The sequence below is a fragment of the Populus euphratica genome, unplaced genomic scaffold, assembly GCF_000495115.2.
Source record: "Populus euphratica unplaced genomic scaffold, PopEup_1.0 scaffold413.1, whole genome shotgun sequence".
In the NCBI taxonomy this organism is placed as follows: domain Eukaryota; kingdom Viridiplantae; phylum Streptophyta; class Magnoliopsida; order Malpighiales; family Salicaceae; genus Populus; species Populus euphratica.
Genome location: NW_011500055.1, coordinates 56,786 through 83,539, shown reverse-complemented (window position 1 = coordinate 83,539; position 26,754 = coordinate 56,786). Strand labels below are relative to the sequence as shown.

General features: G+C 29.9%; 3 protein-coding genes across 12 annotated transcripts in view; 1 reads left to right on the top strand and 2 right to left on the bottom strand.

Annotated features, from left to right (window-relative positions):
* Positions 1–6,180, bottom strand: part of LOC105107808 (uncharacterized) — a 14,409-nt gene extending 8,229 nt beyond the window's left edge. The window contains exon 1 of the mRNA XM_011001854.1: positions 5,970–6,180. The gene's annotated coding sequence lies outside the window, so the exon portion shown is untranslated. The remainder of the gene's footprint in view (positions 1–5,969) is intronic.
* Positions 1–13,057, bottom strand: part of LOC105107809 (uncharacterized) — a 23,288-nt gene extending 10,231 nt beyond the window's left edge. For 2 of the 9 annotated variants that reach the window (XM_011001860.1, XM_011001858.1), the window contains exons 1-10: positions 12,881–13,057; positions 12,677–12,788; positions 12,542–12,592; positions 12,288–12,364; positions 12,027–12,138; positions 10,811–10,879; positions 10,487–10,575; positions 10,298–10,385; positions 9,039–9,254; positions 8,717–8,936 (exon numbers count right to left, since the gene is read on the bottom strand). In XM_011001860.1, coding sequence (XP_011000162.1) covers positions 8,717–8,936; positions 9,039–9,254; positions 10,298–10,385; positions 10,487–10,575; positions 10,811–10,879; positions 12,027–12,138; positions 12,288–12,364; positions 12,542–12,592; positions 12,677–12,788; positions 12,881–12,978 — 1,132 coding nt within the window. In that variant the 5' untranslated portion in view covers positions 12,979–13,057. Of the gene's footprint in view, positions 1–8,272; positions 8,333–8,419; positions 8,937–9,038; positions 9,255–10,297; positions 10,386–10,486; positions 10,576–10,810; positions 10,880–12,026; positions 12,139–12,287; positions 12,365–12,492; positions 12,593–12,676; positions 12,789–12,880 lie in introns of those variants that run through there. The other 7 variants (XM_011001859.1, XM_011001857.1, XR_838944.1 and 4 more) reach the window with 6 other exon arrangements.
* Positions 13,058–18,301: 5,244 nt separating this feature from the next.
* Positions 18,302–26,334, top strand: LOC105107804 (uncharacterized). 2 transcript variants are annotated; one of them, XM_011001851.1, is made up of 3 exons: positions 18,302–18,416; positions 18,914–19,087; positions 25,322–26,334. In XM_011001851.1, the coding sequence occupies exons 1-3, from the start codon at positions 18,389–18,391 to the stop codon at positions 25,702–25,704; spliced, it is 585 nt and encodes a 194-aa protein (XP_011000153.1). In that variant the 5' UTR covers positions 18,302–18,388; the 3' UTR covers positions 25,705–26,334. The 2 variants fall into 2 exon arrangements, with proteins under 2 accessions (XP_011000153.1, XP_011000152.1); XM_011001850.1 differs by having other exon boundaries at positions 18,914–19,090; positions 25,325–26,334.
* Positions 26,335–26,754: the final 420 nt, after the last annotated feature.

Sequence of the window (26,754 nt, the reverse complement as noted above, 5' to 3'; positions counted from 1 at the left end):
CCCCTTAGCGCATACCGGGGTTGACGCTGCTGAGAAGACAAGTAATCAAGAACCGCAGTTGCAATCTCTAACAGAAGGTTCATAGCATAGAAGATTATTCTCCATAGATCCTGCTCCGGGAGGGTATTATTTGATAACTAAAAATCAAGATTTGTATTTTGCAATAATTTAATTGTAACATATGAAACAATACTGAGATGGTAGATTTTGACCTTTTGATTGAATCCATCTGCCGGCCCGTCGTGTGTTCCTTGATTGTTATTTATATCCTTTCCACCTCCTGTTATGGTGCTGGATCCCTGACTCATGGGCACAAAGGACGCAGGAGATTCAACTGCCTCCGAGTTGCTTGCCTGATCGTGTTCTCGTTGATTGTTACTCCTGGGAACCAAGGACTTAAGGGATTCGACGACTGCCTCCAAATTGCTTGCCTGTTGAATGCACCGACACATTGATTGGGCATGTTAACGTTAACGTTAACGTTAAAAAAAAAAAAAGCCCCCGACAACAGTACAGAGATCCAGCACAAATGGAATAATTATCAAGGTCTGCTAAATCTCGAAACTAAATCACAAATTCATGCGTACTTGACATCTTTGAGAAATCTAGTTTTAGGTTTGGATTATCTAGATCAGGGATAATCGAAGAAGTTTCGAAAAGATTTATTGAAAGTCCAAATTATTGGGAGTAGCAATCTAGCTAGCAGCATCTAGCCTAGCCTGCTTGTACACAACAATAGTCAATATTCTATATTGTTTTTATTCAATAGTCAAGTTGAGTAGCCTTTTCTATCAATTGATTACCAAAACAAAATACTATATCTATTGGATCCATAATGTCTTACACATTTTCTATCAATAATTTTTTTAATATTTTCCTTTTGATGTGCATATTCTATGGTACAAAATTGAGTCGCCTTCAAGAAAATTTCATGGAAAAATTAATCAAGCTGGACAGAGAGACGCAATTGCGAAATGTTTATCCATTGGAACTCAATATAATTGGGTAACACACACACACTCACCAATTGCTTTCACTATAGAATATGGACTCCAATATAGCCTTTGTCTCTATTCAAAATGGACGCTATATATAGAATATTAAGACTTATATGGAAAAATTACTGAACTTTAGGGATCATTTCGAGATTTGACAGGCTCCCACTGGCACCTCCTAGTTGTAAGGAAAACAACAAACCAAACCTAGGATCTGATGTGCCATTGTCCATTTCATCCCATGACGCTCTTTTCATGCAAGCATCTAGCTAGAAACGCTACATGCTGCAAATAACAACTATATAGGCCTAACAAACATATCAATATGAATTGTATCGGCATGAGAACAGGGTTTTTGCAGGCAATGGGATGAAGCATAAATAATTCTTCAGGAGAGGGTAAATAAGACATACTGGTTCAAGACATGTATTGCGTTCCTGACGCAACTTTTCCCTTGAGCATGCCAGATGGTCTACTGTTTTTCCATCGCCAGCGTCCAACCTCCAATTCCAAAGGGAAATTTGAAGTGTAGAAGAAGAACGAGAAACGAAGGCATTTATGCACAGGTGTAATAAACAAGGATTATAGAATTCATTGGCACTTGTTACCAGTAGAAGAAAGGTTGGCCACTCCTGACAGTCATCCAGATCTGAAAGTACAAGTTTAAATGGTGTCCAACCCGATGGCGCCTGTCATGTGCACCCTCGGTTGGGCTGCCATCCAGCCAAATTTCCTAGCCTCATCATCCTCATTTCCGGTGCAAGCCGCCGTGACCACTAAATCGTCGTTTGTCATCACTTATTTCTAACATCCCGGTTGTATTTTTATTTTTATGTTTTAAAAATATTTTTTTAAAAAATATTTTTTTTTATTTTGAATTAATTTGTATATTTTTATATATTAATATAAAAAACAAATTTAAAAAATTATTTTAATATATTTTTACACAAAAAATATTTTAAAAAATAATTATTGAAAATAGCCTCTTTTGAAATTGATAATTATATTTTTTAATACGATAAAAATATTTATTTAATCCTTAAATAAAATAATTAAATGCCTCGTACTCAAAAACATTTTTTATTTTTATTTTTTATAAAAATAAACATAATTACTGTAATATCCTTAGACAACACCACTTAAACTCACTTTTTTTTCTTGCTTTGATTTTATTATAAATTTCAAAGATACTAAAAGGTACTATTATAAATTATATTTATTAAATATAATTTTTTAAACAAAACTAGATAGTGTCATACAACTTTGGTAGCCTATAAGGGCTATATTGCAATCAAACATCATATTTTGGGGCAACGTTTGAAAGGTCTCAATGTCCCAAACCTAGTGAGGTGATGCACGTCACATTATTCACGATGGTTTAGCATTCACATTCATTTTCTTTTTTCCTTACTTTTCTTTCCCCATCTAGATTTTCATATCGACCCCTTAAAAATTCACGAATAGCCTTTTAATTTGTTAGTTCTTCATATTTGATCTTTTTTTTTATTAAGATTTTTTAATCTTGAATTGTTTATAAAATTGGCAAACTTCTTCAATTTCACCACTTAATTTTTTTTATTTTTCAAATTTGATTCTCTTTCTTTTTTTTTATTGCTACCTTTTTGTTTCAAGTCATTTTTGAAATTGAATTTGTTTTGGAATTTCACTCTCCTTTGTTTTTTTCTACTATAAAATTTAATCCATAATTTTTTTATTGCTAATTTTTTTGCTTTTAAATGTTTTTATTTGGGATCTTTTTTTAAATTGGTTTTGTTTTATGATTTCACCGTACTTTGTTTTTTTTTCATTAAATTTAATCCATGTTCGTTAAATTATTGATTTTTTTCTTTGATAAATTTTTAAAATTTTTATTTTTAAATTGACTCATAATAAACTTTTTAATTGGGCCAAACTTAAGATTTTACAGGTTGCGAGTTTTTAAGATTTTATTAGGCTTAGAATATTTGATTAAGTTCACTTGGTTTTTACATATGTTTTTTTCAATTTCACCTCCTATGCTTTTTTTAATCTTAAAAGTTTGTTTCTTATTACTTTAATTGATATTTATTTTATTTAGGATATTTTTTGTACTTTTTTCATTAAATTGTATTCTTCTTAAGTCTTTTTCTATTAAATTTTATCTTCATTTTTTTTGTTGCTTTTTTAGTTTTTTATTATCTGTATTTTTTATTGATCTCATCCTTCAAAATTAAAATGGTTGAGAATTAGTTTTTTTGCTTAAATCTGAGTCAAAGATTTCTTGGATAATCACTTTTAAAGATTAGACCATGTTTAAGAGATTTGTTTGGTTTGCTTGTTTTTTTTCTTTTTATAAATTATTTTTTTCTTATTTGTTATCCTTTTTTTTTAAATGTTGTTTATTTTTTTTTTCAGTTTGATTCTATTGGATTAGCCATCTATATTTATTTTTTTATTTCACCCCATACCATATTTTAATCTATAAATAATATATTATAATACAAAAAAAATTTAATTTCACCCCTATAATTTCTTAATCTTTCAATTTTGGTCCTAATTATTTTTATTGTAAGTTATTTTGTTTGAGATCATTTTTAATGTTTTTTTCAAGTTTTACCCTCTAGGTTTTTTCATGTCAAGTTTTATTCTCATTTTTTAGTTGCTATTTTTTATTAATATTTTATTTTATTTCATTATTTAAAATTAAATTTGTTGAGTATTAATTTTCTTAATTAAACCCAGGTTCAAGATTTCATAACCGGCTAGTCTTAAAAATCAAATCAAATTTAGGAAATTTGTATAAGTTTACTTGGTTTTTTTTTTAGCTTATTTTTTATCTTTTTTTTTTGTTGAAATCGAGAAGCTTATTTTTTATCTTTTTTTGTTTTTTAGGTTTTGTTTTCTTATATTTTAAGTGTGCCCCATAAGAATTTTTTTTTTATTTTGCCTTTTATGATTTTTTTAATCTATAAATAATATAATAACTTACAAATATTTTACTATAATTTTTTAATCTTTGAAATTTTGCCCTCATTTTTTAGTACTTATTTAATACAATTATAGGCTCGATAACGAGTCTTCTCCTACATTTTTTAAATGTACATAACTTATCCAAAAAGAGAAGGAAAAAAGCACCTGAGTTGATGATGTCGTATCCATTTTTTTTTTTTTAGATTAACGTGAGTGTCCTGGTCAGCTTGCGCGCATCACGACTAATCCCACGGGCCCTGAAATTAACGACCATGTAAGCTTTCAGTGGCCATCATATGAGCAACCAAGGATTCGAACCTGAGACCACAGAAGGAGCAAACCCCTTGATCCCAAGTTTTTACCACTTGGCCACCATCTAGATAGTTATGTCGTATCCATTCTTAGTTCAACAGATGTTGGCTTTCCAGCGGTGAATAATGATTCTCCTCTCTTTAGATCATTAATTTTATGTGAGTCAAACTTCCAACTACAGGAACCAAAATCTAAAATGAATGGAACTTCCAGATAAAAATTCAAGCTTGAGATTATTTAGTATTGAAAGAAGGTTAATTAATTTATTTATATCACTTAATTTTAATGCACAAATATATTTCTGGTTTTTATGATGCATGTTACCTCCCCGAGAAAAATTGATCGCCCCAGAGGAGATAAAAAAAAAGTGAATTCTGAGAATAACGAAGTAGTGGATCCATCTGTAAAAAAAAATTAAAAAAATAGAGTTACTCAGTAAAGTAGTGGATCAAGTAATCTTATTTGATCCAAGAATTTAATACGAGGTTTAATTAACACAAGGATTAAATTGACGAATTGAGAATAACACGTACAGCGCTGTATATATATATATATATATATTGAAACACAGAAGTTCGCATGTTGGCGTACAGTTTCCAAACAATGTAGTAGGGCCAGTTGATCGCTGGATAGATTACCATACTGGAAGCTCAAGAAAAGTATTTTGTAAGTACAAACAAACTCCATTTTTAAACAGTGGAGAGCAAATCAAGTACCTTCTCAAGTCTTGTGTCTGCCCATTTCAAGAGTGACACGATATGTTTTCCACTCTCGATGTTTACGGATGGAACTGGACCCATTTTTTGGATATCAGACTGGGTCGTTTGCCTGCAAAACGTTCACACTTCAAGTGAATAAAAGAGCTCGCATCTCACAGAACAATCACATGAAAACATGGATCATATCTACAAGACACAAACCATAGTAACTCAGCCGCAATTATACTGTCTGCTAGGATTCGTCTGGTCCGAAAACCTCTGTAGTGTTTTTGAATCCTAATTGCGGCAGCTTTACTGACTGCTAGGATTCGTCTGGCCCGAAAACCTTTATAGGATTCTTGAATAGTTGGGGCGGCGTGATCTCTTTCAGGGCTGTGGCTCCAGGAATAAGTCGCTGTTTTAGAGAGTAGTAATGCCCGTTATGCTTTTTGTTAGACAACTGAATTTACCGCTAATAAAAATTATTTGGCAAGCGTGTGTGTTGCTGATTTTCTTGAGAGTAAAATACATAAACGAAGAATTTACCGTTAATTTCTGCTTCTTTTTGGGAGCTGCTTGTATCATTGACGATTGAAGTACTGTCTACAGTTTCTGCATCATCAGAAATCAACAATAAATGGCTATAAGCTAGATATGACAAAAATTGTCAAAACTCTGTGTGTGTGGGTTATTTGGATAATATATAGCCCGTCGTTGCCAAAAACGGATTGAGGTGGCTAGATCCATCGCCTCCAGGAAAGCAGAAAACAGCCAAGACATCATCATAGTTTTCTTTATTTGAGAATCTGAATCTTATTTGAAATGGAAAGGAAAGAACCAGATGCAACGCTATCCATGTCTTCTTTTCTCTTCCCTTGGCAACCAAAACTTCTGGAAAGTTAGGAGTAATGCCGACCCAATTTATTATGGAGGCTCAACTTTTACCACCCAGAAATAAATAATGCAGAAGGAAAGAGCTGAGAAAGACGCGTGACCATAGAAAATTTTACGAGACCTTCAAAGTCAAAAAAGGACTGGCCTTTCACGGACCAAATAGTGAAAAAATAATCAAAACAAAAAGAAAGAATCTAGCAATTCATGTCCCTTATGAAGAAAAAAAATAATGAAAGAAGACTAACACAGTGGAGGACAATTACAAGAGAGGAAGTCAATGAATAAAAAAAGACTGGACTTTAACCGGCCCGAAATTGAAATAATAAACAAAACGGAAAGAAAGAGTTGATTGTGGGATATAGTTTAATTAGTTAGGTTTGGATTTATTTTATAAAAATTATTAATTTGAGTTTTATAAATTTTATAATAATTAAAAATTTATATAATTATTAATTTTGATACTTTAAAAAGTTAATCCAGACACATAAATTACGTTGATATTTACAATTAAAAAAATAATAAAAAGAAAGAAGAATGCAAGAAGACGGACACAGTGAAGGACGAGTAAAAGCAAACACGTGTAAAAGAAGACTGCCGACTAAAAGCAAACACGTGTAAAAAAAGAGTGCCTTTTACCAATTGAAAATTGAAAGAAGAATAACAAGACGACGATGGGGACGCCCGCCTGTTGTTCAGAGAACTTTTGGCCATGTGGCCACTACACAAATAATGCGTGGTGTTTATGATTGCTGCTTTGTCACGCAAGACATACAAGCGGAATATTTGACTGTTTTGCTGCGGATAAGATTTATATATATAAAAAATATATATATATCCACCAGTTTTCTCAATGTATTTTTAAAATTAAAAAAGTTTCAGTAAAAATAAATATATATATATATATATAATCAAATAAATTAACAACAATTTATATTAATAAATAAATAAATCATAAATAATAACTAAAAATATAATTAAAAAAAACAAGCATATATCAAAATATTTAATCTCATAAGACGAGATATTTATATGGTTATGTTTGCTAAGTTTATTTATTAAAATAATTTTTTTATTCAATCAAATTATAATAGAAATAGAGACACAAATTAAATTAATTGAATTAAATAAAAATAAAAAAATACTATTCAAGATTGCACAATGCATATGTTATAAATATTATCTAAAAAGGAAAAATATTATTTTTAAAAATAAAATTTATCTATACAAAAGAAAAAAATAATTATAGATAAATAAAAAATACTCTTTAGAATTTAAATGCATGACAAAAAAATACATGTCATTTAAATTATGATCTCTAAATAAAATGAAAGAGAAAAAGAGTATTAATCTACATATAAATAAAAAAAAATAAGAAAAGCATTAACTTTAAAAAAATAACTTAAAAAATATTTAATCTCGTCGTGCAAGACATTTATCCGGTTGTGTTTGCTAAATTTTTTATTAAGATAATTTTTTTATTTATTTCAACAATAATATAAATAGTGACACAAATTAAATTGATTGAAAAAAATGAGAAAATTATTATTCAATGCTGCACATATTAGAAAGAAATATTAGTTGAAAAGAAAATTTTTATATTTTTAAAAATTCTATACAAAAAATAAAATAAATTATAGATAAATTAAAAAAATCAAAATTTAAATGTATAACTAAAAAAATATATTTTTTATTTAAAAGAGATTCTCTAAACAAAATCAAATCTAACTGATAAAAAAATTGAAAGATGATAAAATTAAAATAATTATAATTATAATTTCATAAAATATTTCAAATAAAATAAATAACAAACATAAAAATAAGAAACAAATAAAAATTAAATTAAATTAAATTCTAAGTGATGAAATTAAAAAAAAAAGATTCAAAACAAAATATATATTATTTAAAAATTTAAAAACCAAATTTGATATAATCAACACATAATATATATGACATTTCTAAATTTTTTACATTTTTGAAATGTGTTTTCTACTTAAAATAAAAAGAAAATATTTTTATAAAAACCAACAAACACATAAAAGTTTGAAAAATAATTTTTAAAAATCTACTTTTCATAAAATAAACAAGACTTTAGTTTTAACATATTTTTTTAAAATGTATTTTAATTAAAAAAAATTAAAATAATATATTTTTTTATGTATTTTCTGCCAAATGTTTTGCATGATTTTTTTTATGTATTTTCAGCGTATCTTTTTAAAATGCTATAGTTTAGTTTTTGCTTAGCATGATTTTAATGTATTTTCTGCCTAATGTTTTGGTTTCCCATTTTGAAGGTGTTTTTGAACATATGAATCAAGAAGCAGCTGGTGGAGATAAAGGTATGTTACCTGATTGCCACCCTCGATTGTACTTTCATCAATCTATGCTAAAAATTGGTGTTGGGAGTCAAGATTTGACATTGCAAAATGGAATACAGAGATGAAAGACATCACGTAAATAAGGAATGCACATTACACGGGCCTTCTTCTCCCTCCAGGTCATGAAGGGGGAGCCGAAAGTGTCATTTTACATAAACTTCTCTATTACACTCAAGGACCGACCACCAAGCAAAACCTTAGAACGAAATAGAAAACAAAAGAAAGAAAAATCACAGCGCATACAAATGTCCATATTATTAGCTTTTCTCCGAAACCTTAAACTAGGATGAAACTCATGGCTATCGTCGTCCAAAACTGAGACACAACAAACAAAAAGCGAAGATTATAGGGTAAACAGAAAACTGGGTGGGAATGTTTTGGTGTCGAGACAAATAATGGTAGGCAATTATTGCAAAAGCACATTGACAGACGGAGAGAAGCAATTCCACAACGTGGACAAGATTTCCAAAAGGCTTGTTAGATGGAGCTTGATGATAAAACCAAGGTATCCAGCCCTTCCACTGCCAACTAACCCCTTCCTTTCCACCGGTGTAAGCAAGCTGAATCAAGGAGATGGCCATGACACTGATTGACAGTATCATACTACTTAGCGCATACCGGGGTTGACGCTGCTGAGAAGACAAGTAATCAAGAACCGCAGTTGCAATCTCTAACAGAAGGTTCATAGTATAGAAGATTCTTCTCAATAGATCCTGCTCCGGGAGGGGATTATTTGATTACTACAAATCAAGATTTGTATTTTGCAATAATTTAATTGTAACATATGAAACAATACTGAGATGGTAGATTTTGACCTTTCGATTGAATCCATCTGCCGGCCCGTTTTGTGTTCGTTGATTGTTATTTATATCGTCTACAACTCCTATTATTGTGCTGGATCCCTGTCTCCTGGGCACCAAGGACGCAGGAGATTCAACTGCCTCCGAGTTGCTTGCCTGGTCATGTTCTCGTTGATTGTGACTCCTGGGAACCAAGGACATAAGGGATTCAACTGCCTCCAAATTGCTTGCCTGGTGAATGCACCAACACATTGATTGGGCATGTTAACGTTAATGTTAAAAGAAAAGCCCCCAACAACGGTACAGAGATCCAGCACAAATGGAATCACTATCAAGGTCTGCTAAATCTCGAAACTAAATCACAAATTCATGTGCACTTGACATCTTTGAGAAACCTAGTTTTAGGTTTGGATTATCTAGATCAGGGATAATCGAAGAAGTTTCATTATCTAGATGAGGGATAATCGAAGAAGTTTCAAAAAGATTTATTGAAAGTCCAAATTATTGGGAGTAGCAATCTAGCTAGCAGCATCTAGCCTAGCCTGTTTATACAGAACACTAGTCAATATTCTATATTGTTTTTATTTTGAGTGCTATGTGGAAATAGTTTATTAATGAAAGCTGTTTTTATTATTAAAAAAAAAATCAAGTTGAGTCGCCTTTTCTATCAATTGATTACCAGAACAAAATACTTTATCAATTGGATCCATAATGCCTCACACATTTTCTATCAATAATTTTTTTAATATTTTCCTTTTGATGTGCATATTCTATGGTACAAAAATTGAGTCGCCTTCAGAGAGACGCAATTGCGAAATGTTTATCCATTGGGACTCAATATAATTGGGTAATATATATATATATATATATATATATATATATATAATATTACCCAATTGCTTTCACTCTAGAGTATGGACTCCAATATAGCCTTTGTTTCTATTCAAAATGGACGTTATATATAGAATATTAAGACTTATATGAAAAATTACTAAACTTTAGGGATCATTTCGAGATTTGAGAGGCTCCCACTGGCACCTCCTAGTTGTAAGGAAAACAACAAACCAAACCTAAGATCTGATGTGCCCTTGGCCATTTCATCCCAGTATGCTCTTTTCATGCAAGCATCTAGAAACGCTACATGCTGAAAATAACAACTATATAGGCCTAACAAGCATATCAATATGAATTGGATCGGCATAAGAACAGGGTTTTTGCAGGCAAGGGGATGAAGCAAGTATAATTCTTCAGGAGAGGGTAAATATAAGACATACTGGTTCAAGATATGTATTGCGTTCCTGACGCAACTTTTCCCTTGAGCATGCCAGATGGTCTACTGTTTTTCCATTGCCAGCGTCCAACCTCCAATTCCAGAGGGAAATTTGAAGTGTAGAAGAAGAACGAGAAACGAAGGCATTTATGCACAGGTTTAATAAACAAGGATTCTAGAATTCATTAGTTACCAGTAGAAGAAAGGTTGGCCACTCCCGACAGTCATCCAGATCTGAAAGTAAAAGTTTAAATGGTGTCCAACCCGATGGCGTGGATCAATCTGTAAAATAACATTGTTTGATAAATGGTCTTAACCAAAAACCCCATCATTTTACTTATAAATCTAAATTTCATGAGGTTGAAAGAAGAAGCTTTTTGTGCTTCCTATAAGTTGATTTAGACAGATCAACTTAATTTACTCGTGAAAACACAAGGAAAGAAAGGGTAAATGTCATTTTAAACAGTTGACTTTTGGTAGAATAAGAAAGGTTTTCCACAAAAATGTATGAACTCACAACTTCCAGCCAATGTTGCAAGGCACCTTTCCAGGTCTTCCAAGCCCTCGTAAGGTCAGATATCCCATGCTGCATAGCCAACACAAGAACAATAAACGAAAGATAATAAAAAATCTCCTAGCAAAAGCACCTTTATACAATGCTAGAGAGCGTAGCGCGCAGCAGAGGCTTTCAAGTGCAGCCTCGGTTGGGCTGCCATCCAGCCAAATTTCCTAGCCTCGTCATCCTCATCTCCGGTGCAAGCCGACGTGACCACACTATCGTCGCTTTTCATGATTTATTTTTAACATCATGGTTGATTTTTATTTTTATATTTTAAAAATATTTTAAAAAAATAATTTTTTATTTTGAATTAATTTTTTATATTAATTAGTTTTTTTTATTAAATCTAAGCCAAAGATTTCTTAAACATAACTTTAAAAATTAAACTAAATTTAAAAGGTTTATTGGATTTACTTGTTTTTTTTCCTTTTTATAAATTAATGTTTTCTTATTTTTTTATCTTTTTTTTTTAAATTATTTATTATTTTTTTAATTTGATTGTATTGGATTAACCCTCTATATTTATTTTTTTTTAATTTCACCCCTTACCAATTTTTAATCTATAAATAATATATTATAATACAAAAAAATTTCAATTTCATCCCTGTAATTTGTTAATCTTTCAAGTTTGGTCCTAATTATTTTTATTGTAATTTATTTTGTTTGAGATCATTTTTAATGTTTTTTTTTCAATTTTTATCCTCTAGGTTTTTTCATGTCAAGTTTTATTCTTATTTTTTAGTTATTATTTTTTATTAATATTTTATTTTATTTCATCATTTAAAATTAAATTTGTTGAAAGTTAAGTTTCTTAATTGAACCCAAATTCAAGATTTTATAAGTGGCTAGTCTTAAAAATCAAATCAGATTTAGGAGGTTTGCTTTATTTATTTATTTTTTGAGCTTATGTTATCTTAATTTTTATCGTTTTTTTGTTTTTTTTCTTATATTTTAAGTGTGCCAAGTAAGAATTTTTTTTAATTTTACCTTTTATGATTTTTTTAATTTATAAATAATATATTAAATTACAAATATTTTACTATAACCTTTTAATCTTTGAAATTTTACCCTCATTTTTTATTACCTATTTATAACAATCATGGGCTCGATAACGAGTCTTCTCCTACATTTTTTAAATATACATAACTTGTCCAAAAAGAGAAGGAAAAAAAACCTGAGTTGATGATGTCGTATCCATTCTTAGTTCAACAGATGTTGGCTTTCCAGTGGTGAATAATGATTCTCCTCTCTTTAGATCACCAATTTTATATGAGTCAAACTTCCAACTACAAGAGCCAAAATCTAAAATGAATGGAACTTCCAGATAAAAATTCAAGCTTGAGATTATTTAGTATTGAAGGAAGGTTAATTAATTTATTTATATCACTTAATTTTAATGCATAAATATATTTCTGGTTTTTATGATGCATGTTACCTCCCCGAGAAAAATTGATCGCCCCAGAGCAGATAAAAAAAAAGTGAATTCTGAGAATAACGAAGTAGTGGATCCATCTGTAAAAAAAAATAAAATAGAGTTACTCTGTAAAGTAGTGGATCCAGTAATCTTATTTGATCCAATAATTTAATACGAGGTTTAATTAACACAAGGATTAAATTGACGAATTGAGAATAACACGTACAGTCTGAATATATATATATTGAAACACAGAAGTTTGCATGTTGGCTTACAGTTTCCAAACAATGCAGTAGGGCCAGTTGATCGCTGGATAGATTACCATACTGGGAGCTCAAGAAAAGTATTTTGTAAGTACTTGTTTTACAGACCAAACTCCATTTTTAAACAGTGGAGAGCAAATGAAGTACCTTCTCAACTCTTGTTTCTGCCCATTTCAAGAGTGACCCGATATGTTTTTCACTCTCGATGTTTACAGATGGAACTGGACCCATTTTTTGGATATGAGACAGGGTCGTTTGCCTACAAACAGTTCACACTTAAAGTGAATAAAAGAACTCGCATCTCACAGAACAATCAAATGAAAACATGGATCATATATACAAGACACAAACCATAGTAACTCAGCCGCAATTATACTGTCTGCTAGGTTTCGTCTGGTCCGAAAACCTCTGTAGTGTTTTTGAATCCTAATTGCGGCAGCTTTACTCATGACTGATAGGATTCGTCTGGCCCGAAAACCTTTATAGTATTTTTGAATAGTTGCGACGGCGTGATCTCTTTCAGGGTTAGTCGCTGTTTTAGAGAGTAGTAATGCCCGTTATGCTTTTTGTTAGACAATTGAATTTACCGCTAATAACAATTATTTGGCAAATGTGCTTGTAGCTGACTTTCTTAAAAGTAAAATACATAAACGAAGAATTTACCGCTAATTTCTGTTTTTTCTTGGGAGCTGCGTGTACCATTGACGATTAAAGTACTGTCTCCAGTTTCTGCATCATCAGAAATCAACAATAAATGGATACATATTTTTCTTTATTTGAGAATCTGAAGAAACTGAATCTTTTTTGAAATGGAAAGGAAAGAACCAGATGCATCGTTCTCGAAAGGCATGTTGCTTCTTGTCTCCCCCATGTCTCCTTTTCTCTTCCCTTAGCAACCCAAACTTTAGGAATCTTAAGAGTAATGCCGATCCAGTTTATTATGAAGGCTTAACTTTTACCACCCAAAAATTAAAAAATAATAATAATACAGAAGGAAAGAGCTCAGAAAGAACACGTAACCATGGGAAATTTTACGAGCCCTTCGAAGTCAAAAAAGGCTGGCCTTGGGGACCAAAAATTGAAAAAATAATGAAACAGAAAGCAAAAGTTGAGCAATTCATGTCCCTTGTAAAGAAAAAAAATAATGCAAGAAGACTAACACAGTGTGGAGGGCATTTACAAGAAAGCAAGTCAATGGGTAAAAAACGACTGGTCTTTAACCAGCCCGAAATTGAAATAATAAACAAAAAGGAAAGAAAGAGGTGAGCCATCCATGTCTCTTCTGAAAGATTGGCACAGCGAAAGCAAACACATGTATGAGTAAAAAAAAATTTCTTTTTCAAGTTGTAAGAATTTGAGATAAAAAAATTTGTTTATTTGTGATCTCATATTCAAGTTCTTTGTTGTTTATATAATGAGACTTATATAATTATTAATTTTAGTATTTATAGAATTAGTCATGATGTGCATAAACTGGCTTGGATATCTATATTAATCTAGAAAAAAAACTACCTTTTACCGATTGAAAATTTAAAAAATAATAACAAGACGACTATGGGGACGCACGCCTGTTGATCGGAGAACTTTTGGTCATGTGGTCATTACTGGCTGTGAGCGGTGACTACACACGTAAGGGCCTTGTGTTTATGTATTTTGGGCAGTGTCCTCTACCTCAGGGAGATGATTGCTGGCTGTAGTCGGTCCGGTCTTCAGCAATACCGGTTGCCATTTGCTGCTTTGTCGAACTCAGTGGGTGTCAGAGAATGATCGTGCTTATTTTTTAATGTGGTTTTTATTTAAAAAAATATTTGAGAATTAAATTAAAAAAAAAACAATTCATCTATAATAAAACGTGAGATGACGAACAGTACGTCATTTAGGTTAAAGGCAGTAAAAGAAATATTGAAAGGTAAGGCGTGCTTCAAAAATGCGTTGATAGCAATAAGAAATAATATAAAACAGCACCTCCCCTGACACGAAACAGCAATAAGAAAACATCTTCATGGAAAAACAAGACAAGGAATGGAAAGGACAGTGGAACAGAATATGTGAAGATCCCAAGAAGGCCTTTCAAGTTCTCCTTTCAGAAGAAGGCTATATTTTGAAAATCGATTATAACGCGTCCTTATTCATCTCATATGGTAGCATATTAACAATAAGTTTTTAGATTTAATTATTTTTTTCCACTCCACACAATTAATTCTCCAAATGACAAACAAAAGTTCATTCCTGGACTAAAGTTTGCTTAGGAGTATTGATCTAAACCGAAGGAGATTAACAACTTGTTTGTTTTTTAAAAAAAATATTAATATTTTTTTTATTTTGAAATAAATCTTAATATTTTTATATCATTTTAATATATTAATATTAAAAACAATTTTTATATCTCCATGAAAGAGGAAGGGGGGAACAAAGCATTCACCATTGGAGAGCATAGTGGCACAATGCATTCACGAAAAATGTTCACCAAATACTCTTATAAACTAGATGGACAAATGGAAGCTTATTAAAAAATATTGACGTGTGTTAAATAGGGTAGCTAACAAAAACAGTCATAATTTTTTATGTGATAGTTAGATTAGATTAAGTTTTTTCCTGGAATATTCAACATGCCTTAATATTTCCTACGAGGTTTGTCCGCAATTAATGTGGTCGAGGTTGGGAATACCCGTAAATGAGGCCTATAATACATTGTTTTTTAGTTTTTCATTATTCTCAATGCTCTTTTTAAATTTTAATTATTTTTCTAGTTAGTTTTTATTTTTTATTTTTTAATTAAATGTTGCCTCATGCATACACACAAGCTTCTGTAACAATCAATTGCAAAACAATAAAAGAGAATTTTGAGAGTTGCCGGTATTTAAATTCATTTCTAATGAGATTACAAAAATTATAGGAAATATTCTGTGATGAATTATTTCTATATATTTTTATACATCATTTATGATGAATTCTATGACCTCTACTTTGAGATCATGCTCGCAGAATAAATCTTCTCAAAAGGGGTATAAAACTCTTTTGGAATAAATGCCTGTATAAAGTTTTCTGGGAGTGTTGATAGGAGATCTGTTGAAAATTAAGTTAGTATTATGAATATTTGTATAAAAAATAACATTAATAAAAATATTAATGAGCTTTTATAAAAATAAAGAAAAGATTGGAGAAAAAAATCCAGATATAAGGGGGAAAAAGTTGAAAATATGTTTATATCCCTAAATATGTCTCTACCATTTCTATATATTCCTTTTATCTTTTAAATTACCTGATTTGAACTGTCTTATGAAATGTAGGAAGGGTAAAAAAGTAATTTTATATGAGTAAGATAATATTAGCTTATTACGTATCATTATATCTAATTAATATATGTATGGTTTGCTTCTTAATAGGATTATGATAGCAATTATAATTATTAATATAGACTGAGGGTACGAGAGATTCAGTACAAATTGATCCTTCAATCACGCATTTAATTGAAAAACATTAGATTCAACTCATATCTTAAGATCAAAAAAGGTCACACCTTAAGACCAAAAAAAGTTGTGTCTAGTCTGTGACTACACCAAAAAAAAATAATCAAGAACAACCATATCATATTCCAACATAGAGCTCGGTGTAATTATATTCTTAACCCAATATGAATGGGGCCCGAACACATCTCTGATCCAAGCGAGCAAGCCCTTGCTCAACAGGGAGTTGGGTGTAATCATGTTCCTATCCTATTTAGTGTTGCGCACTAAGAAAGGTATAATTCTATTTTGAATTGTTAATTTCTTGTGTTTGTTTTTAAATGAGATTAGTTTGGAGAAACCATGACCCATCCATTTGATTATTGTTGTTGAACCCCGGATCAAAAAGATCACCATTGTGCATCCATGATTTTCTTTCCCGCATGCTTTCCTCTCCAAATAGAAAAGCCAAAGTATTGAACCACGTTAGCTGTGACACCTGTAAAATGATTCCTTTTACATATAATATAATACCTTCACGAATGACAGGACATAAAGCATAAAATTACATCGACCCCAACTAGGTAGTACCTTTACTCTTCCGCGGTGCTCCTCAGTTTACCACAAACCCAAAGGAAGCTGATATTCTTTTTAATTCCCATCTTATTCCAAAGTTGTGAGGACATGCAAGGATGCAATTTCAACCGCAACAAAATTTTCAAACCTGTTTTTTTTATATTTTTTAAAAATTAATTTTTTTAAATTAATATATTTTTTATATTTCTATATTATTTCAATGTATTAATATCAAAAATATTTTTAAAAAATAAAAAAATATTTTTTTAAGATATATATATTTTTTTAGTAAAAATCAACTTTGAGAAGAAACTAAAATATGTTAGACACGAGAAAAATTCTAATGGAAAGATACCACGCTTTTCCAGCTCCGACTTATTACTTGCAGTGCATGTAAAACCGTAAGCTCCGAGAAAGATTGATATGAAGGTGTTTATACTACAAATAAACAGTCATGTATAGTTTAATTCAGAATAATAGTTGTTTGTTATGTGTTTAATTCATGTACATACAATTTCTTTACAAGTTTTTTTTGCAATTTATCATTTTCTTTTATTTATTGTAATTTATACAAATTAGCAAAAAAAATATTTTTTAATAACAAAAACTTTTAAAAAATATATTATTTTAATATTTATAATTAAAAATCGTTTAAAAAAATACCCTAAAACTAAGACACTTCTCTCAATGTAGTGTTTGATATTATAATAATAGTTATTTGTTAAAATATATTTTTAATATTAATACATTAAAATAATATAAAAATATATAAAAATATTTTTTAATAATAAAATTTTTAAATAATATATTATTTTAATATATTTTTAAAAATAACTATTATTATAATATCAAACACTACATTGAGAGAAGTGTCTTAGTTTTAGGGTATTTTTTTAAATGATTTTTAATTATAAATATTAAAATAATATTTTTTTATTTTGTAAAATATATTTTTAATATTAATACATTAAAATAATATAAAAATATATAAAAATATTTTTTAATAATAAAATTTTTAAATAATATATTATTTTAATATATTTTTAAAAATAACTATTATTATAATATCAAATATGAGAGAAGTGTCTTAGTTTTAGGGTATTTTTTTAAATGATTTTTAATTAAAAATATTAAAATAATATATTTTTTTATTTTGTAAAATATATTTTTAATATTAATATATTAAAATAATATAAAAATATAAAAAATTTATTTGAAACTATTTTTTTAAGTATGGTTGGACTGTAATGATAAATATAGACTTAAGATTAGAACTTGCGATTTCATATATGAAGAGACGAGAGACAGGGAAATTGAGATACCTTTATGTAATAAAAAATATTATTTTTATAAATTTTTAGATAAAAAATATTTTAAAAAATAATTATTATTATAATATTAAATATTTATTAAAAAGCTAGGTGGGTTTGATTCAACTATGATGGTAGAAAAAAAATTTAATATTTATATTCATAGTTTTTAACTTGATTTAAATTTATTTGAATTGTTTAACTTAATTGAATTAATTTTAAAATTTTAAAATAAAAAGAAATTAGATCTTTTTTCTTCTAGGTTAATTCAGTTTTTTAGTTTAAATTTGCATTTAATTTTTTATTTTATTTTTTCAGTTCTATTATTTTTCAGTTTTTTTCTCTCCCAGCTATTCATAGGTCCACGTTGGATGAAACAATTTTTAATGACGTCATAAAAAAGACAATGGAATCACTTTGGAAAAAAGTTAAATAATTTTTAAGACTGGGAAAGATGAATGGCAAAATCATTACATCAAAAACCTCAGAACTGGAGAACCCTCTGATAAGAAACGGAGACTGCCGACATGTCGGATTCTCAGAACAGCACACTAGGTAATTTCTCTTTCCGTTTCAAAAATTCAGACTATGTTAATTCTATAAGCTGTTTTAGGGTCCTATCTATTAGAGACTTACAAAAATACTTCCCTGGTATAAATCGAAAAAACTATGGTCTTAATCGTAAGCTTTTCGTTATACCAGCGATGTTTATGAACTAAGTCATAAGAGGTTTTTTGTCTGTCCTGGGGGTTGCATGAGTTTTGTAGTCTTAGATGCCAAGTTGGGAGTTCTGGGTTAGGCCGTTAGATGAGAGATTTTGATAAGTTTATAGCAGATCTTGACTTGCAGTAATTGCTCCTTCTAGTGAACTTAAGGAAGATGTGTGTTTAATCTTGGTTCAGGAGGTTCTATGTCATCATTTTCCTGTTGAATTTGATTCTAATTCCATGAAATGGTGCACAACTTGATGTTCTTTTAGATGCATGTCGATATCCTATCTTAAAAGTTAAGAGCTGTTTTATTTACCTTATTCTGGTTGCCCTTATGGACAGCAACGTTTCATGGTGATGACAAGATGGAAGAGGACTCTGGATCTATGGGATTGATTGGTGAAGGTGTGGGTTTTGATGATAGAATCCAGGAAGAACAAATGCATACCGGGAATAAGGAGCACTCTTTGAATAGTCTCGATCCTGTAAATCATGTTCGTGAGCCACGTCCTAACATGGGTAATGTTTTCAACTGTGAGCAACGTCCTAAGATATGTAATGTTTTCAACTGTGCACGTGTTGAAATGAATTGGCTGTAGAGTATTTTACTGAATGCTATACTAAACCAAATCGTTTTGCATTCATACTAGAGGCAACATGCTATTGAATCCCGAATTGCACCATCTGCCCAGAAAGTTTAGCCACAAATACCAGCCATTAGAAGCGTAAATCTCCCAAGTCAAAATTCTCAAACTCAGCCCAATGGACAAAATAAAAACTAGTACCCCTTGCCTGCTAGAAGTCATTGTTAGACTGAAAGCCAGAAAACAATAGAGAACCTATGTACCCAATTTTAGAAGGGATGATAATCATAGCTGAGTTCTTCACGTTCTGGTTTTATCAACCAATCTACTTATGTTATAGAGGTATAAAGTATAAGTAATAAGTATATATTGCAAGAACTATGACAACATCTTTTTAAGTACGCATCAATGACTCTTAATACCTTCTAAGACCTGGATGGTCTACCAAAATTCCCACCAGACATGTTGATCAAGCTATGATATTGTTTTTCAGCCAAACATTATGCAAGTATAACATGTAATTTGTTTAATTGCATTGAAACACTTCATCCGATGGGTTTTAATTATGTACCTTGTTATCAGTAATGTCATAAATTTTATGCTAAACTCATATCTTATTCTTGAGTTGTGGCTTAAATTGGTGAGTTGGTTTAGGATAGATTGGTAATTGCATGGTGTGGTCTCCTAAACAAGAATGTAATGTGTTGATATATTTTGTTTAGGATAAGGAATTTTCTTGTTAAAGTTGGACTTGAAGTATGTTTTCTAATGAAACAAGGGCCTTATTGCTAGTATAAATAGAATGTTTTGTGGGTAGTTTATGTGTGCCTCCAATATTTATGGTGTGTAGTGGCAACCACAAATCTTGATAGTGGAATTCTTTGGCGCGTCCAATGGGGAGTTTTGTGAAAGGGTTGCCCTCTTCTCTAGTTTTACACAATAGTAGTTTACAAGGCCTAGCAATCATGTAGTGGAGATTGCCTAGATCTAACCAGGTTTTAAGTAGTAAAGTATGTGAGTGTAATCTCTATTTTGATAATGAAGTTTTGTGGAATAGGCTTTGCCAAACAATGTTATATTTCGTGCCCCTTTTATTTGTGTTACTATTTGGTTTGCTTGGGTTTTGCAGAACAAATGCTATTCCTATCGGTGGCAAGACTATTTGCATTTCAAACCAAATCTAGTATTTTAGGCCCTGTTTGTTTGCTGAAAAGTAGTTTTCTTTTGAAAAGTAAATTTCGGGAAAGTGAATTATATTCTAATGTTTAGTATTGTATTGAAAAATAAGTTGGAAAATATTTTTCAGTGTTTAATTATGTTATGGAAAATGAGTTGGGAAATAACTTATTAATGTTTTATTTTTCTTAACTTTATTAAAATAATGAGAAATAAGTCTTACAATTTAAAAAGTTAAATGAGAATGAAATTGAAAAAAAAAATATAATTTTATAAATTATCTCAAATAAAATAAATAATAATCAAAATAATAGAGATTAAATTTAAAAAATAAAAAAGTAAAAGATAAGAAATTAAAATAATAATAATTAACATTTCATAAATTATTTTAAATAAAACAAGTAACAATTAAAAGAATGAGAACTAAGTTTGATAGATAAAAAATTTCAATAAAAAAATGATAAGGAAAAAACAAATAATAATTATAAAAATAAGGACCAAAGTTAATATAAAAATTAAATTTTAAGAGTTGAAATTAAACAATAAATATTTAAAATAAAATATATATAGCAATCAAAAGTTTGAGGATCAAATTTGATATAATCAGCAAATAATATGATATTTTTAAATTTTTTATAATTTTTAAAAAGTGTTTTCCACCTAAATTTTCAAGTAAAACACTTTCCTGGAAACCAAGTCAAATTTTTATTTGACTGAAAAGTGTTTTTTGTTGATTAATTTTTTTAATGGCAAACAAACACATGAAAGTTTGGAAAGTGGTTTTCTGAAAATATCTGAGAAACAAACACAGCTTTAATAAATCTTACAACACTGGGGCAGCCGCATCCCGCATAGTACAATTAATTGGAAAGTGTCCTCAAATCCTCCATTGCATTGTAGAAGACAACCTCGACCCTAAACTCCAACTCCTTGTCAAAAACAGCATAATGGGTCAACATCCGTGGAAGCTTTTCACATCAAATCAAGTAATTTTGGATGCTGACTTAGATTCTCAAATTGAACCCCTTGTTGATTTCTTGCAGTACTAAAAATGTTGTAGAAGCTATCAAGCGGTCAGTTGTTTGCAGCTTATTTGGGTTACTCCAGAATTTTCATATTTGAATGCAACCACTTCCTGGCCCGGTTTCTTGTTAGTTGGTGATTTGTCCGAATAAAAGTCATTTGTTTATTTGATTAATCCGGTATGTCATTAGGTTGATTAACCAAAGAGATTCCTATTCAACTTTCACACAAATATTCCACTTTTTTTTTTTCTTTTATTGTTGATAATAAATTCTTTATATATTTGTGCGACCTCTTTTTCTAGAAACAGTGCGAATTTTGCAGTTTGAAAAGGTACTTTGCTGTCCATTACTGATTTCTTGATTAAAGATGTAACATCCCAATATTTGGGTACAAATTCCTTTATATTAAGTCTAAAAACAATGTAATATTTTTTTACTGGTTGATGAAATGGTCGATAGGTTTATTTGATACTTCAATCAGTCGACCAGATCAATCTAAAATTATCTATATTTCTAACTTATTAATATTCTACTAAAATTTTAACAGAATCTTTCTTTTATTTAAGTCATCCTAAGTATTGATATCAAAATTATATCACATGTAATAACTCTTTATAATCACAAACACCACAAACTCATCACTCCATTTTTGATTCATTTACCCTGGATCTCATCTCTTTGTATCCATCATTTTATAATTTGTTCTCTTCAATTCATGTCACTAAAACATTTATTAATTTCACATCCATCATAATAACAAAAACATCAAAACATTTACAATAAACTGTGCATCAACAAACACTTGATTAAGTACATATATATATATAGTTACTACTCAAATTAAATTGACAAATATAATAATCATGCAAGACCTTAGCATTTATAGGTTTTAAATAACAAAAACATTATATCACCTAATTAGTCAATGATAATTGATAGTTTAATTTGAGGATATGTAAATTACATTTCAAATAGAGGATCCAAAACTACAATCCACATTACAACTAATAATCCACAATTTCCTAAATCTACACAAAAGCAATAATTAATCATTACAACTAATAATCCACAATTTTCTAAATCTACACAAAAGCAATAATTTCCTAAACCTACACAAAAGCAATAACTAATCATTACAACTAATAATCCACAATTTCCTAAATCTACACAAAAGCAATAACTAATCATTACTCTGGCAAACTTCTAAGTTACCTATAACAAAGTCAATAAGTTTTACTAAGTCAAAAGTTAATATGCCATCCAACACTTAAAAATGAAATAATCAACTATCTAGACAATATTTTAATTCATTTGTTATTATCATCTAATTTTTTCTTTACATAAATTTAATCAACCCTAAACAAATCTTGTAATATATAACTCAAATAATTATTCCAACATTTTCTTATTGAAACCAACAATTCAATACTCTATTGAAAACTCATTATTTCAACATATACATTTTAATTGTCAATCGATCCGGCATTCACATTCGAAAAACAATAATTTGATATTCCTCATGAATACCAATTTCTCCAGCAAATCCACCTTGATTGCCAATCATTCTAGCATTCTTATTCAGAAGCTAATAATCCAATATTCCTTAATGAATACCAAATAATTCTCTCAACTTAAATATCTTTTTTAAATACACTATCAATATCGCTATTCACAGTTTCATAGATAATTAATTCATAAGTAAAATTTTTGAAAAATTATAAGGAAAAGTACCATAAGGTACGAAGTACTTACCTGCAGTTTGACTATAAGCGGCTCCACCAGCTCTTTGAATCACCTCAACGGTCTCCTCTACATCGACATGTTTTTCAATTAAGTATCATTATCATATAACAACATACTCCTTATTTATCAAACTATTCATTATAATTCTATTATATTCAGGTTTTTCATAAATACATTCTAATCATTAATTACAAACAAATTTAGGATTCCTTCAACTTTGATTAATTTTACACAATTCCATAAAATTTACAATTTTCTCTAACAATTTTTAATTTCATCCTTTTAGACCCAACCATTCAATTATTCAATATTTCAGCATTTCATTAATTCAACTCAATCAAAATCATTATTCACGTGATCAATATCATAAATGTGAAACTTTCCCTTTTTATTCTTTTTATGGATGACCCCTGTGGCTTCCTTACCTATCAAAATTTCTGTGGCTTCCTTACCTATTAAAATTTATTTGTTATTCTAACATGTTTTCACTCTTACTATATCCTACAAGAATCCTAGAAACTCAATTTCTAAGAAATCCATTTTCCCCTCTAATTTCATCTCAAGAACCCCAATTCAATTTTTTGCTAGGTTTTACTCAAAATCAATTTAACTCTTGTTCAAATTGATATAGAGGGGTTCCAAACATTTTATTTGGTTACAAGATATATTTCGAAAATCAACTAGTTGAAATTTTCCAAGGCTTCTCTTTTTTTCTTCTTCTTTCTTCACACTCTCTCTTTCTATTTATTTATCTTCATTTTTTATTTCTTTTATTTTTTTTAATTTCTAGTAAGGATGTGTTTTTTTTTTTTTTTCCTTTCAAGACCCTCTTGTTTCACTTTTAAAGCTTACTTTCTAGCCTTTTAAGGTGAAAGAAAGAAAGAAGAAATAAAAATGATATTTTCTCTCTTCATGCACACCGTTGGGTTATAACAGGGACAATAGCCAAAATAGTAATCAAGAAATGATTTGACCAATTTATTAAATTAGTTTAGTCTTTTATTAAAATAGCTATCTAGACCGTTTCTGGTTTGGAAAATTACACATTTTCAGCTATGAACTCCTTTTCTTCTATTTTTTGAACCCACTTTTCTCCAATTTATTCTTTTCATTTATTTATATCATTTCATTACACCATAATTTCTATTATATTATTATTTTTAATTTATCCCAAGGTTACAAAAGAGGGAGTGTCTTTTTAAACTGTTTGAGTTTTTTGTGGATAGTTATCCTATCCGATTAGTAATTGATATTATTAAAACTGATCCAAACCTAACCTGAGATATATACATGTATTTTTAGCATATAGATATACACGTAGAACATTTATATTTTCTTAATATAATATTTAGATATTTTAATATTGACATAGTACACACACATATTTTATGTTAAGCAAATGAAACCTAATCCATGGGTTCCCGTCGGCATTCTGAGTTTATTGTTTCAGCTTTCACTCTATGCAAGTTTTGGCCATTCTCCTATAATTCTTGTTTGCGCTGTTTCCATCTTCCTACTGTACGTGAATTGATCACAACGTTATATCTAGCTAGTAAGTCATTTATCTCTTAAAAGTGAATTGATTCATTTTTTTTCAATATATATATATATAATTCAAATGATACCATATTCATTATTATACCCTAAAAGTAAAACAATTTAATCCACCTATACTTACCTCCATCTCCATGAATAAAAAAATGGCTCCATGCTCATTTTTATTTGAATAATTGAAGGCAGACTTGCATGAGATTTGGTTATTATCCTTACAGACACCTCTTGTTGTCATCTGTCATGTGGGAAAAGGGAAGCGGTGGAGCCGCATGGTGGGCTTTCAATCTTATTAACCCGCTAAACTACATGTCATTTTGAGCTAAAGTGACAAACTACTCAATACTGAATTAAAATCTTGTTCGTGCAGAACTTCTGTTCTTATAACAACGAAATGGAAGTCTTAATATCAATGTGATGTTAAAGTCTATTGGCTTCTCTTTCTTTCTTTCTTTTCTTTTTCACTGGTGGAAAATGAATGGTTAAAAATGTTTTTTTTTTTATTATTAAAAATAGGCATTTTTCAGGTAATGTAATGCTCAGGAATATCTTAATTTTTTTTTTTTTTAAAAAAAAACAATGTTTCATCTTGCATTTTTCAACTTCCAATTCTAGTTTAACTTCCCGAAATTTGGCATAACTTGTCTACTTATTACCGGATTATTCTCTTTCAGACACGACGGCGGAACCATCAATTAAGGAACCATCAACTAAGGCCATCTCAAAAAGTTTGTCTCGGACAGACATAGAAGAAAGACTGAGCGTTCCTGCAAGTTGTCTACACCTTTTCCCAATGCCTGAAGGTGTAAGAGAAATTGAGTTCCAAGCAATCGACACTCTTGGGAAGCAGTGGAACTTTAAGCTATCCTGTCGCTCTGAAGGACATCCTAAACCTGTTATCACTGGGCAGTGGCTTAGTTTTGTGAAGGATAAAGGTGTCAAGGTAGGTGATACCGTAACAATATCTCAACAAAATAATGGAACGAATGAAGTCCAATACAGCATTTCAGTGTCCAGAAAGCTTTTCAATGTTTTGGCTACCTTGCCGGCTTGAGCTTCTTTTCTGCTGCCTAGCATGAGCAGCTCAGTTGTGCATATTGCCCGTGTTGTTTTTTATTTTTCTTTCGCTAAACATAGTGCTATGGTTGTCATGTCTATCTCCTGCATAAGTGTGCTCTCTGCAGAGTGATCTTCTTTGAAGCGCCGCCTTGACTCTCTCAAGTAACGCATGTCCAGTATTAAACTCGAGTTTTGTGAAGGATAAAGGTGTCAACAAGGAAGGTGATACCGTAACAATATCTCCGCAAAATAATGGAACGAATGAAGGCCAATACAGCATTTCAGTGTCCAGAAAGCGTTTCAATGTCTTGGCTACCTTGCCAGCTTGAGCTTCGTTTCTGCTGCCCAGCATGAGCAGCTCAGTTGTGCATATTGCCCGTGTTGTTTTTTAATTTTTCTTTTGCTGAACATATGGCTATGGTTGTCATGTCTATCTCCTGCATTAGTATGCATTCTGCAGAGTAACCTTCTTTGAAGCGTGGCCTTGACTCTCTCAAGTAAATCTTTCAAGAAAAAATGTAAGTCTGATTTTGTTTGATTTACAATTTGATAGTGAAGTGTAAAAATATTAGAACATGGTGTATTTTTATGCTGAAGAAAACAAATGATGAAGAGATCTGTTACATGTTAAAACTCTTAAAAAACAGGTTTAAAATATTTGATTTTATTTATTCATGTATCTATATAGATTTGTTACATGTTAGAATTCTTAAAGATTAAAAACACCAGACTCAAAATATTCGATTTTATTTGTTCATGTCTTCGTAATTATTATAATTCTTAATATAGGAAAGACTATAAATCTCTAATAACATTGAATAGAAAAAAATAAATTAAGAAAAGTATTTTCTAATAAAAAAGAAACTAGAAAAATATCATAATAAATAATAGAAAAATATATTTATTTTTCTAAAAAAATCTTTTACATGAACCTTACTAGCGTTTTTAGATTGAAAGGAATTCATTATGGAGCTTCTTTCTGTATTTTTCTACTGTTGATTTTCAAAATAACTTTTAAAGTCTTACCAAACCCTATTGTCATTAT

Coding starts and splice junctions, on each gene's coding strand:
- LOC105107804 (XM_011001851.1), top strand. CDS start 18,389: ATGTCGGATTCTCAGAACAGCACACTAG. Junction 18,417..18,913: donor TTCTCAGAACAGCACACTAG/GTAATTTCTCTT, acceptor CCTTATGGACAG/CAACGTTTCATGGTGATGAC. Junction 19,088..25,321: donor TCGTGAGCCACGTCCTAACA/TGGGTAATGTTT, acceptor ATTATTCTCTTT/CAGACACGACGGCGGAACCA.